The 14,202-nt window shown below is 36.6% G+C and overlaps 1 protein-coding gene across 1 annotated transcript in view; it reads right to left on the minus strand.

Annotated features, from left to right (window-relative positions):
• Positions 1-480: 480 nt before the first annotated feature.
• Positions 481-14,202, minus strand: part of PPP3R1 (protein phosphatase 3 regulatory subunit B, alpha) — a 73,383-nt gene continuing 59,661 nt past the window's right edge. Inside the window, exons 3-6 of the mRNA XM_031655237.1 lie at positions 10,071-10,247; positions 8,828-8,887; positions 8,037-8,221; positions 481-2,644 (exon numbers count right to left, since the gene is read on the minus strand). Of these exons, the coding sequence (XP_031511097.1) occupies positions 2,597-2,644; positions 8,037-8,221; positions 8,828-8,887; positions 10,071-10,247 (470 nt within the window). The 3' untranslated portion in view covers positions 481-2,596. The remainder of the gene's footprint in view (positions 2,645-8,036; positions 8,222-8,827; positions 8,888-10,070; positions 10,248-14,202) is intronic.

Here is a 14,202-nt window from a genome sequence, read left to right on the forward strand (position 1 = left end):
TGTGGAGCTTTCATTCATTTTATTCAGTAGTCAGGGAATACAAAATACGTAAGTAAACTGTGTCAGAAAAGGGTAAATGCCACTGAAGGAGGAAAAACAGAGGAAAGGAGAGCTAGGTATATCTGTATTTTTAAATAGGGTAGCCAGGACAATTCCTTTTGAGCTAGGCTATAACTGAACAAACACCTGAAGGCATTAGCTATGAGATGGGGAGGGGAAAGGGGCAGAAAGGGACAGATAGCGCAAGGCCCTACAAGACGCAAACCCAAGACTCCAGGTACCACAGGAGGCTAACATGGCTGGAGCAGAGAGAAGGGTAGTAAGGGAAGTCACGGGGGGGGATGGGAGAGTACTACAGGAATTTGTAGGTTTTTATAGAGATTAAATGTCACTTTACCAGACTGTTTCTAGTAATTTAAAAGACTGGGAAGAAAAAAAATTCTCATAGCTATGGAAAGCCATTAAAGACCACTGAATACATTCAAGCAAGTTTCAAATATTTTATTTTCTTATTCATACAGTATGAAGTTTTCTAAAGATCCCACAACATGACGTATCATGCAGAAGAAAAACTAAACATTCAACATAAACCACCCCCTCCCCTCCCCACCCCCACACACAAACTAAAAAAAAAAAAGAAAAAAAGAAAAAAAAAAGAAAAAACCCTCATTCCCCGGTAAGGAAATAATGTTTGCACTATTTTTCTGTAACGCCAGCCAAGATATGCACAAGCAAGAGAAATAGAAAGCATTTGCTAAAATATTTGTAACAAATACTTATGTACAAAAAATTCACAAAAGACTAGTTCCCCCCTGAAGCAGAGCACATGGCAGTTGACACTGGAACAGTTCAAACCACTGGCTGGGATTATAAGCCATGCCACTGATCCAGAGGAAGAAAGTTACATGTAGTGGAGATTTTCAGTTTGAACATTAACATTTCCAAAGTTTGGCAACATTATCTTTCAAAATTATGCAAATTATGTAAACAAGAGGTACATTTTAAATTGATCTACATGCAAAACTCCATGTCATGCAAGGACACCAAGCACCGGGATTTTTCTCTCACAGACAGAGCCCATGATGTGCAGCACTCAGTTGAAGGAACAGCGATGACAGGCAGGTGTGCTCAATTTCAGATTCATTCACCTTGATTCAACCTGCCCTTTTCTACTGATTTTAAAACCAGTTTTTATAGAAAAACTATAAAGGGAAAGACTACTGTCATACAAAGCTAACCAAAATGTTTTTCTTCCAGCCAATAGTACCTTTGCAGAAATGGGAAGGGATAAGATCAAATGGTAGAACATGATACACTACTTTTATATCACACAAATTTATTATCATCCATTACCAATTATATAAGCAAATCAAGGGAAAAAAAACATTATGCATGCTCTATCCCTCGTGGTAAAGAAATTTAAGACGTATAAATTTGGATAAAATTTTGCTCTTCTGTGGCATATATGTTAGCAAGATTTCTCACACTTAAACCACAAATATATGTGGGTGTTTAGATACATACATGCATATTAAATATCACCAGTTTTTTAGATTAGCTGCAAGTCTTTTGAAACACAGAAGGGAAATTCATGATTCAAACACAAGTTTAATGACAAATTATTTACCCATGTAATCAAACAAATGGATATCCTAAGTAGTTACATGATCACTTCAGGTATTCTTCAGTAAGTGATACATACAATATTAGTCATGATTGCCTCAGACAGCTTCTGGCCTTTATGTATAAAATCACAACTAGCACTTACATTACTGAGGGACATTTAATAAATGCAATGGCTCCTAGTTACAAAGTAACAATGAAGCAGCCGTAAGCACTGTGCAGTTACTATATGAACACAAGACCTAGCTCTTGGCAGTAGCAATGAACTAGACTTTCTCCTCAAGCAGAGGTGTATTAAAAGCTGCTCAGCAATGAGTAGTAGTCCCTGGAAATATATTCGTAAGTATAAATAAAGTTACAGACTCCTTTGTTACAAAAATGTAATTAAGGTAAATAATAGGACGTTAACAAATGCTTTGTCAATCTCTCAGAGGAGAAAGCACAGGAAAAGGAAAATAGCTGGCCTAACACCCGGCTCAAATTGTACAGTCTTCTATCTATATATAAAACTGTGTGAAATAAAAGTAAGGATGTTTTATGTTCTGCTTGGCACTTTTGTACTCTATTGTTTTGTTTCTGAATCAAGTATATTAAATTAAAGCCAACCTACTACATATATAGAAAGCTACATATATCTATATATAAATATTTACATATGTATATATAGATACTTTCTTGTTATAAAAGATGAAGAAAAATAAATTAAAAAGCCAACCCCTTCCCTTTCTCCACCACATTGATATGCTCTTTTCATGCTGCTGTCCTTCAGACTTTAAAGTGCTACACTGAGTTATTGAGAGAATTACAGTTCAATAACACTTAGTTGGCTTCATGAGGCTCATGTTGGAAAATGTGGCTTCACAGAGAAAAATACTTCCATTTAAATACACAGAGAGCATTGCTGGACGTCTTGAGCAGATCTTCAGAGATGGAGAAGAAAGCAAAAGTGTTGGGTGGTACTCTCTGATAAGAGTCACACATCTACCACCATCTTTTTGTGGATATCTAGGCCACCTACAACCTGCAACAGACAGGAACAAATCAAACTTCAGTGTCTGAGAAACTCCTCATTCATGGTCTGCTTCATCAAATTACAATTTTAAAAAATATTACTAGGGGGCTGGGCGCGGTGGCTCACACCTGTAATCCCAGCACTTTGGAAGGCCAAGGCAGGTGGATCACAAGGTCAGGAGATCGAGACCATCCTGGCTAACACGATGAAACCTCGTCTCTACTAAAAAAAATACAAAAAATTAGCTGGGCGTGGTGGCGCGTGCCTGTAATCCCAGCTACTGGGAAGGCTGATGCAGGAGAACCGCTTGAACCCGGGAGGTGGAGGCTGCAGTGAGCTGATATCGCGCCACTGCACTCCAGACTGGGCAACAGAGCAAGACTACATCTCAAATAAATAAATAAATAAAAATTACTTTAGCTATATTCAGGTGGTGAATTTAAAGACACACAAAAAAACAAAACAACAAAACTTGAGTGACCTCCAGTTAGAATTTTCATGGTTTCTTTCTCCTAGGATAACAGGCATTATTTTTTGGGTATTCTTGTACAAGGGCCAGATAGTAAATATTTTAAGTTTTGTAGGCTACATGTAGTTTCTTTCACATTTTCTTTTTTTTTCCAAAACAACACTTAAGGTAAAAAGTATTCTCAGTTCAAAATCAGACATAAACAGGCCATGCACAGGATCTGGTTTGCTCTGCAGTTTGCTGGCCCCTACTTCAGTAGTTTAATACTACACGATAACCAGACACTATGACAAAAACTGTCCTCACAATCAAATATGCGCGTCACTGTCAGTCTGTTCTAGAAAATTTTAAAAGTACCAAGTAAATAAACATTTCTGCATATTATTTTTCTGTAGAGTCAAATACATGTAGTTATACACATCTCAGTGAATACTGACACGGTAATGTGAAAGTGTAGTATCTGTATCATTTGGGGGGAATGTTTTATTACATTTAATCTACATAAACAGAATGCATAGGTCATAAATGTCCAGTCTGATGAATTTTCACAAAGTGAACACCCAATAACCAGCACCCAGATCTTCTAGTCACCAGACATCTCCCCTCCCCCTCCTCCCACCCAACACGGACACACACACACACACCAGTAGCTACTATTTTCTGTTTCTGTACATTTCATAAATTGAATCTCTTTCATGTCTGGCTTCTCTCAACTTTATGATTGTGAAATTAATCCATATTGTTATGTATACTTGTATCTGTATTATTTTTAAATTCAAACTACAAAATAGCCCCTTTATATAATTGAAAAGCAAAGCACAAAGTGCCAACTAATTCTACAACTCCTGCTGTGGAAAAAAAAGCAGTTTGTCACCCTGGCCTCATTCTCTATTTGCTTTTATGCAGTGGCAATAAAGTTTTCAGCTGACTTTCACTATTTACCTCTAGGTCTCTAAGATTTTTAGCTTTCACACACATTTCTTCCCTCTATCTCCCCCTCTACACACTTCACAAACTCTGTACCATTCCAATGGCTTTATCATTATTTTCATTAGAAATTCAGCATTTTTCAGCCGGGTATGGTGGCTCACGCCTGTAATCCCAGCATTTTGGGAGGCTGAGGTGGGCAGATCACTTGAGGTCAGGAGTTCAAAACAGGCCTGACCAACATGGTGAAACCAGGTCTCTAATACATTAAAAAAAAAAAAAAAAAAAAATTAGCCGGCATGCCTCCAGCCTGGGCAACAAACTGAGGCAACACTCCTTCCCCCGACCTCACCCCCCCAAAAAACCTAGCATTTTTCATTGTTATAACTATAGAATACAAATAAACAGAACTATTTATTATGATTAGTTTTTCTTTCCTGCACGTTTGGTACACAGTTAATTCCTTTGCTGGGTGTTCTATGTTAATTATAATTCAACCCCTAACTTTTGTTCTAAATACATTCAACTAAAAATATTATGTAATTCTATCAATTTTATTGTCTTGAAAGCACTCTTTGAGCCTTCCAACCTGCTGCACTCTAGACTTTTTGTCTTCAGGCCTGTCATCTCTGGCGCTCTTCATCATATCGGGGATCCTCCCTCTCATGCTGGACCCTCAGATTCCTGGATCCTACACTCTCTACTTTTTTGATTTATGACCTTATTGCAGTGGGAGCACACATCCTCCAGTAGTTTCCAAAATGCGAAGGCCTTACATACCTAAAAGTGTCTTTCTACTACCATTTGAGTTTATAGAGAATTTTAAGTTGGAAATAACTGTCCCTCAGAATTGCAAAGGCAAAATGCTCCATGTTCTTGTGGGTTTCCAATACTGCTACTAAGAAATCTGGTGCCATTATGACTCCTGGTTGTTTATACAAAACCCCACTCCCACCACTCCACCCTACCACCCCAGCTCTCTGGAAATCTGCAGAACCAGTTATTTGCTCCCACTGTCTCAAAACTTCATGACAGTGTGCCCAGGTCCAGATGTTTACAGACTATGCTGGATGCTCCATAAGCCCTCTCAGAAAACACATTATTTTTGGCTTTGGAGTATTTCCTTGATTCATTTTTGATTATTTGTTTCTTTCCATTTTCCTTCTGGAATCCTAGCATTTGGGTGTTACGACTCCGAAAATAGGTATCTAAAATTGCATTCCCAAAAGCTCTTTTATGTATTATCCAACTTTTGTTTCAAAATTCAATATACAATATCCCCGAGGATAATGACAGGTTTCGGGTTTGCTTTTAAAGTTTTTACTGGTCTTGGCTAATCTGTTTGTTTTGAACTTATTTTTTTGGACCTGGTTTCATCTTTATATTCCATACATAGAGGTTTCCTTCAGTGTTTGGTGAGATCCTTGGCTTTGCTTCTGTAGAAAGGGCACTGGAACTTTGGGTGAATGATGGGGTTGTTGAGTGAGAGCTATACTTTGAGTGATCTGGTAGCACCATTTCTTTGGGGAGATAAGATTTCCTAAACAGGGCTTTTTCCCATCTCTTGCCTAGACAGTGTAAGTCCAGCTGCCAGGGAGTCAGGAAGTCAGGTACAGGGCACAGATGTCAATATGCAAATATGTTTACTGTCACTTAGTTCCCCAACACATATACCCCATCTCTGCCTCATGTTTGCCAGTCTAGAGACTCTCCCCAGTCTCCTGCTAGGGAGCAGGAGAGAGAGCTGTCCAGGTGAACAGAGTAGGGAAGGCGATCTTGTGTGTTCCAATTCCTTCTTAAAACAGACTTTAACCAATCTTTGATTTTAGTCTCACTTTCATCCTCACTTCCAGTAGCTTGTGACATCAATTTCTGAGCCTTGCATGGATTCTCCATTATAACCCAGTTTGGTTCTCAGATTTCCAAGCTGATAAAGCTTAGAATCATTCTGCTAGGTTAGTTAACCATTCAACTTTCTAAATGTTCTGAATTACCACATTTAGATGCTGTTTCTTCTCTGCTCTTCATTTTTGTCCTTTTGAGTTCATAAACCTTTAATTCATTGCATTTGATTGGAGTTTGGGGAGGAGGTAAAAATAAATTATACATGGGTTCAATTCACCAACTTTAAGCCTGTCACTAATCATTTGTAAGAATTATTTGTATATATTAAGTACTCTGAAAATTTTGAAGAACATATATAGTATGCAATCTTTTAAAATAACTTCCAATCTTTCACTGTTATAGCTTGAGAAGTCAACATAAAAAGAACTCAATGAAGTCAAAATTACAAGTGCTTGATCAATGTTTATAAAAGTTGGTTTTAAGCACACGAAGAACATTTTTCTCCACTCCTAAATTATGCCCCTTAAAAATACAAGCAAAAGGCAATTGATTACAAATACTGGTGGCCAGACACAGTGGCTCGTGCTTGTAATCCCAATGCTTTGGAAGGCTGAAATGGGACGATTGCTTGAAGCGAGGAGCTGGAGACCAGCCAGGGCAACATAGCAAGACCCCTGTCTACAAAAACTTAAAAATAGGCCGGGCACAGTGACTCACGCCTATAATCCCAGCACTTTGGGAGGCCAAGGCGGGCAGATCACAGGGTCAGGAGATCGAGACCATCCTGGCCAACATGGCGAAACTCCATCTCTACTAAAAATATAGAAATTAGCTGGTCATGGTGGCATGTGCCTGTAATCCCAGCTACTCAGGAGGCTGAGGCAGGAGAATCACTTGAATCAGGGAGTCAGAGGTTGCAGCAAGCCAAGATTGCGCCATTTCATTCCAGCCTGGCGATAGAGCGAGACTCCGTCTCAAAAAAAAAAAAAAACAAAAACAAAAAAAACATGAAAACTTAAAACTCAAAACTTAGCTTATGTCTTCAATATAGATAATAGCTTAATTTCCTTCCACTGATAAGTGATATATGTATTATATTTTATATATGCAAGTAATCTTCATTTATATGATTATATAAATACCATTTATTTATATAAATATAAATACCTCTTCCAATACCACCGAAGCCAAGAATTTTCCATTTATTATATTCCCCTAAGGCTTAGAATTTCTCCTTTCCTTCTTTTGAAAACTGGCTGCTCTTTATGATGGTACTACCAGCCTGGTCTCATGTCACACTCAACCATATGCCAGTCCACAGGAGTCCTTCAGTGATCCTTGGCAATGGTGAAGGAGGTGAAACAGAAGGAGAGAAAAGGTTTGCGGTAGCGCCCCCTGGGAGTAGTTCAGTGTCTTAAAAGTCTCAAACCCATCTAACTCTTCCAAAAAGATGCAGTCTATTCTTTACAGTGCCACCCCACTTTTTGAAAACAAAATAAAAAGATGGTTTTTGCTTAAGGATAATATGAACTTCTACTTAAAGGTCAAAGTAGCTACACTTCAGCTCTTGCATAACACACAACTATCAAACTCACTTGTTTTTCCTTGTGTGATTCACATTTAAAAATAAAAAGGAGAAAGAAAACCTTTCTATGGAAGCATCCAATCATTACTGACAGAAAAATTTCAAACCTTTGTTATCTTTGCCTCTACTCTGGATGCTCTAGTTTTCTCTAGTATCTCTAGCTTGCAGTTTAAAATCCTTGTAACACATCAAAAAGCCTACTATCTATACTTTTAAGGCATAAGTACAGAAGAGAAGCTAAGTGGTTGTGGTTGTGCTTCTGTTCAGAAGCAATGAGTGATTAAATGAACCTTAAGAGTATAATCTAGTTGTAATTTGAGAGGCTATCAACAGTAAAAAAGTGGTATCCTTGTGGCATTTGATCAGAGGATCACTGAGAATGTTAATTCTTGAGAATAATAATTGTTGATTTTGTTAATTAGTAATTACAACGAAGATACATTTCAAAACTGAATATGGGCAATTAGGAAAAATCAAATATATGTTTTTAGGACAAAATACGGAAATTCTCTATTAAGTGGTTTTTAAAATATGCTGCTGAAACATAACAGAAGAACCAGCTCTTTTGTACTTACAGCACAGAATTCTTCAAAGGATATTCTTCCATCTCCATCCTTATCTGCATTTATTATGGTTTTGTCTACAATTTGCTGTAACTGTGTATCTTTCAGATTGTTCCCCACCATCATCTTCAATACCTGGAAGAGTTCCCCATTGGAAATATAGCCATCTTTATCCATGTCATAGATACGGAAAGCAACTAAAAAAAGGGAAGGAAAATCAATTCCAATTACAAAGCAATCACAAGCAAACGCTTTCAATAAGAAAGAAAATAGTAAACTGACAAACATCAAAATTGACTATAAGGATGTCTCCTTCCTTAAAATAGAGTTGTCCTTAGGCACAGTTTAACATAGTTGGTTAAAAGTATGGGCTTTTGAGGCTGCCTGAGCAGATTTAGTGGAGCTTAGAGTAAGTTAACTATCCCTGCTAAGCTTCAGTTTCTGCACAGAAAAAACACTAGAGATAATAACAACTCCAACAACCTCTCTTGTTCTTTAGAACATTTCTTCCCACTGTCACTAAAAAAAAATCTCTTCTCTAAATTACAAATGTAGTTTACATGGTTGTTTTCAGTAGAAAGAAACTGTTTTGCTTCTATCCAACTAAAAGCAACAATGACACATTATTCAAATATAGTAGTGGCAAATGTCTTAAAAGGATTTTCACCAGAATGTAAAATTTCAGTTATGTCTAAGGATCTGGAATAAAAGACATCTTTTTCATTATTTTAAAAACCATTCTATAATACGGTATGAAATGATGGTAGTATAAGAGAATGAAGTCAGTGAAGAAAAATACTTACACCTCAACTTCTGCTCCTTATCTCCTTTGACACTGAACTGAGAGACGCCCTCAATGAATTCTGAAGAAGAGTTAAAAATGTTCACAAATCAGAACTTCCAATTTTTTTACACAAAAAAACATATTTACCTTACATTCCCATAAAAGGATATTTCCTTGCTGCAAAACAAAAGTACTACTAGCAACATTTAAAAATAAAATTGTCAAATTTGAAACCGCAACAAACAAAGTCTCTCTGTATTTTTTTATTTGAACTTGGAGTTCTCTAAGGTCAATCAATTTGAACAAACATTTGTTAAGTGCAAAATAAGAGGACACTCAAAACATATTCTTTAAGTTAACTCTTTCCTCTTAGAATATGACTGTGACAAGGGGCTTTAAAAAAAAACCACTATAAATTGTTCTGACACTACAAAAATAACTTTAAATTTCTACTTCAAAACTGTGAACCAATATGCTGTTAGAAGTTTCACGACAAATCATTTTTCTTCACCACCTGATAAGCACTAAATCATAATCAGTTTTATATCCCTCCACTTATAATTCTGTTCTCCAAACTAAAATAACAAAATCTACTGACAAATCTCTAGTGAAATGTTTATTTACTTGTTTAAAAAAAAAACTGGGCGTGGTGGCTCATGCCTGTAATCCCAGCATTTTGGGAGGTTGAGGCACGTGGATCACTTGAGGTCAGGAGTTCGAGACCACAGCCTGGCCAACATAGTGAAATCTCGTCTTTACTAAAAATACAAAAACTAGCCAGGTGTGGTGGTGCACACCTGTAATCCCAGCTACTCAGGAGGCTGAGACAGGAAAATCGCTTGAACCCAGGAGGCAGAAGTTGCAGTGAGCTGAGATGACACCACCACGTTCCAGCCTGGGCAAAACAGCGAGACTCCATCTCAAAAAAATAAATAAATAAAAGGAATTGCAGTTTCTAATGTTGTATATAAGAATATACAGTATTGTCCTAAAGTGAGATTAATTTTCTAAAAAGAAAGGAAATACTGAGTCTCCCCTGCTTTTTGGTAGATTATCCTAAAGAACAACTTAATCATTTATGAACCACAAAGTAAAAGATCCTATTTCATTAAGGTGAATATACCACAGATGTTGAGGTTTTAACATAATCTATTATTGTAAGGTCACAATGAATATAAACACTTTTTTTTTTTTTACATAGAGCTGTAGGAATACAAACAGGTTATCTAACTTGTGATTATAAAAAATAACTACTTTCTTACCTTTAAAGTCTACTTCTCCATTCCCATCTGTGTCGAATATATCTATTACTCGCTGTACTAAAGGATTCTGTTGTAACTCAGGCAGAGACATGAACTCTTCCACACTCAAAGAACCAGAATTGTCCAAATCAAGCTTCTTAAATCTCTTTCCTAGCCTTTTAATTTCATCCGCATCAACTAAAAGCAAACAAAAAAGGTAGCAAGAATTTTTAAAAAATGTTCCCAAATCCTTTCAAACAGGCAGTAGCAAGATTTTGAAAAATTTAATAGTTATAGGGGGAAAAAAATCCAACAGTTATCCAATAGTTTAATTTCCAATTTGATAAAAAGAGGTATATATTATAATGTTAACTAATTTCTTCTCATAGAATAAATACAACATAAATACTTGTATTTGGTTACCTTTCTGTTTGTTTGCACCTGCCATTACATACATCCGCTGTATGCTGAGTCTCAAGATAGTCCAGGCCTGATAATGCTAAGCTGATCATGGAGGTCACAAAAGATTATTTCAGGACTGACAATGCCAATGCTAAGCTGATCACGGAGGTTCTACCACACAGATTCAATCAACCTCTGTTCTGTACACCAAAGAACTTTCATTTTCATTTTTCTTGTTAAATTTTAATTTACTTTCTTTCTAATAGTTCACGACTCAAAAATTCAAAGGGTATTCAAAATTCAAAGTTTCCCTCCCTTCCCACCCTGAGATATCCATTTCCTTTCCCTGAAAGCAATGTTGCCGTTTCCTGAATATTCTTCCAGAGATACTTTACAAGTATGAGCAAATAAGCCAGCTTTTACTTAACAACCAAATAGCTAACAAAATTCACTTGTCAACACTTTAAAAGAGAAAGAATAACTAAAAAGAAATGTTTACATTAGTTTGTAAGTACTCCATAAAAATTCAGTGTCAGGTCTCTTATATACATTCTTGAAAAAGCAGGGTTTAAGCTGTTTTCTTCTAAATTACATCATTTTAATTCCTTTAAAATATCTGACTAATACACATAAGTAATTTTGATCATGACTTAACAGAAATAGTAATTACAAATATATTTTTTAAATTACATACAACAGGCCAGGTGCAATGGCTCATGCTTGTAATCCTAGCACTTTGGGAGGCCAACGTGGGCAGATTACTAGAGGTCAGGAGTTACAGACCAGCCTGGCCAACATGGTAAAACCCCACCTCTACTAAAAATACAAAAATCAGCCGGGCATGGTGGCACGCACCTGTAATCCCAGATACTCAGGAGGCTGAAGCAGGAAATCGCTTGAACCCAGGAGGCGGAGGTTGCAGTGAGCCGAGATCACGCCACTGCTTTCCAGCCTGAGTGACAGAGTGAGACTCTGTCTCAAAAAATTAAAAATAAAAATAAAATAAATACAACAACTTTTAAAAAGAAAATTAAGAAGGCAAATGTTATACTGCCAATGAGTATATATGTATTATGGCCCACAATGCTAGAGAACAGTACAAATACAAGCTGTCTTGACAGCTTAAATATATGGCATCCTCACTATAAGAACTTAAAAATTAAAGCATATATTTTAAATATAAATTATATTAAAATAGAACTATAATTATCTATACTATCAAAGTAAAAACTACAGCTACAAGGTGGTGTTCTAATATGAATTAGTTCACACATAATTGGTAAAGAGGAAGGAGAGTAGTATTGTCAGTAATCATGGAAATTTCATTGATTCACAGGGATTTTTCTCAGTATGTTATATAAAAGGATCAGGGGCAAGTTTCTTTAAAAAAAAAAAAAAAAAAGGCTGGGCACAGTGGCTCACGCTTGTAATCCCAGCACTTTGGGAGGCTGAGGCAGGCTGAGGCACCTGGGGTCAGGAGTTTGAGACCAGCCTGGCCAACGTGGTGAAACCTCACCTCTACTAAAAATACAAAAATTAGCTGGGAGTGGTGGCAGGGTGCCTGTAATCCCAGCTACTCGGGAGACTGAGGCAGGAGAATAGCTTGAATCTGGGAGGCGGAGGTTGTAGTGAGCTGAGACGGTGCCACTGTACTCTAGCCTGGGCAACAAGAGGGAACCTCTGTCTCCAATAAAAACCTCAATATATGAAGACCTTAAGAAAACAACAGTGAAGAGGTGCCTTCCTTTAGAGAAAACAAGTTTAGTGGCTTTAAGAACCTCAAGTCTTTCTAACATTGTTATGCTGTCTGGTGAAAACTAAGGACACAGATGAAGAAGTAGTGAAGACAATTTCTTTTGTTTTTATGCTCCCTCACCCCCAAAAACTATTAATAATAAGGTAGCCATACATTGGCTCACCACTGAATTTTAGAAAAGTAGCTTCTACTAAAGCAAGTAACTTCAAGAACCTATACCATACCTTAATAGAAGCACAAGTCCCCATTTAAGGCTCATAAGTGATGGGTTATGGTGTTTCATTTGTACAGTTAATTTGTACTTGTATTTTTAAGATCATCACCGTTTATGTTAATACTCTGTTACAAACAAAGCTGCATAACTTGAATGGTCTACTCTATCCATGTTTTTCCCAGATGTGATTTCATAGCATGTGAGGTTTTCTAGAAAACATGTATCAGAAATGCTGGGATGAAAAATTTATCTAAATACTGCTGCAAACAGCAAAATACATATACAGTCATGCATCACTTAACGATGGGGTTACATTGCAAAATGCATCATTAGATTTCGTCATTGTATGAACATCAGAGTGTACTTACACAAACCTATGTGGTACAGCCCACTACACACCTAGGCTATATGGTCCAGCCTATTGCTCCTAGGCTACAAAATCTGTACAGCATCTTAATGTACTGAATACCGTAGGCAATTGTAACACAATGCTAGATATCTGTGAATCTAAACATATGTAAACATTCAAAAGCTACAGTTAAAGTATAGCATGAAAATTTTATTTAAATGGTACATCTGTATAAGGCACTTACCATGAAAGGAGCTTGTGGGACAGGAAGCCGCTCTGGGTGAGTCAGTGGTGAGTGGTGAGTTAATGTAAGGGCCTAGGACATTACTGTAGACTTTATAAACTCTGTACACTCAGGCTACACTAACGATGCATTTCTCAATGTAACCCATCGTTAAGTGACACATGACTGTATATGTATTTTCAGCTCCATTATAATCTTACAGAACCACTGTGTATATGTGGTCAGTCACTGACCGAAAATTGTTATGTAGCACATTAATGTATATAAATAATCTCATCAAAAAGTTCACATAAACACTTCATAAGCACATCAACTACATAAGGCATTTTATCCCTCTATTAAAGAGTATTCCTTCTTTAATGGAATATGTGACATAAATGCACTGTTCAAATAAACCTTATTTCCCCATTTTCTATCTATAAAATGACATACCCTTAATCCTGAAAGAGAAAAAATATAATCAAAGTCCTACAAATGCTTTTCGCTTATTTATTTACATGTCTACTCCACCTCAGGGCACAGTCCATGACTTTTTCATTGGTGCTCTGGGCATCACATATAACAGGTGCTTAATAATGGTTTTAATAATGTTTTAAGTGAGTATTAATAAGTATTTCAAATGTAAAACTTATTGATTAAAATGCCACCAGTATTTAAAACTACTAGCTAACCAGGTACCAATCAGCAAACCATTCAGAACAGTGTCTCAAAGTTCATAGATTTTGCTGAAGAGGTACCCTCTTCAAGCTTGCCTTAATTTTTTACACATATACCAAGGATTAGTTATTCTCTTCTTCCAACCTTTAGTTTACAATTACAGACTAGGAAAGGTGATGGGGAAATTAAACATAGTAGATCACAAAGGTGATCTACTATGAGTGGATAAGAAAAGACAATGTCTTCACTAAGTGGACAAATCAGGATCATTTCCTCTAGGCTGTATGATTAATGGGAAGAGGAAAGGCAGAAATGTAGTATCATAATATTTATGCAAACTATTTATTAGAGTCTATTTCTTGAAGTAGGGACATTAATTATAGTTTAGAAAGTTGTTTATCAAGAAACTGAAATTGAGGCACTTAAAGGATTATGTTTTAGTTACTCAGAAAACTCCTCTAATCCAGGAGATAGCATTCCAGTCTTAATAAATGAATAAAAAATATTAAGAATACTTGAGAATAAAGAATC

This window comes from Papio anubis, chromosome 14 (genome assembly GCF_008728515.1).
Source record: "Papio anubis isolate 15944 chromosome 14, Panubis1.0, whole genome shotgun sequence".
Taxonomy (NCBI): Eukaryota; Metazoa; Chordata; class Mammalia; order Primates; family Cercopithecidae; genus Papio; species Papio anubis.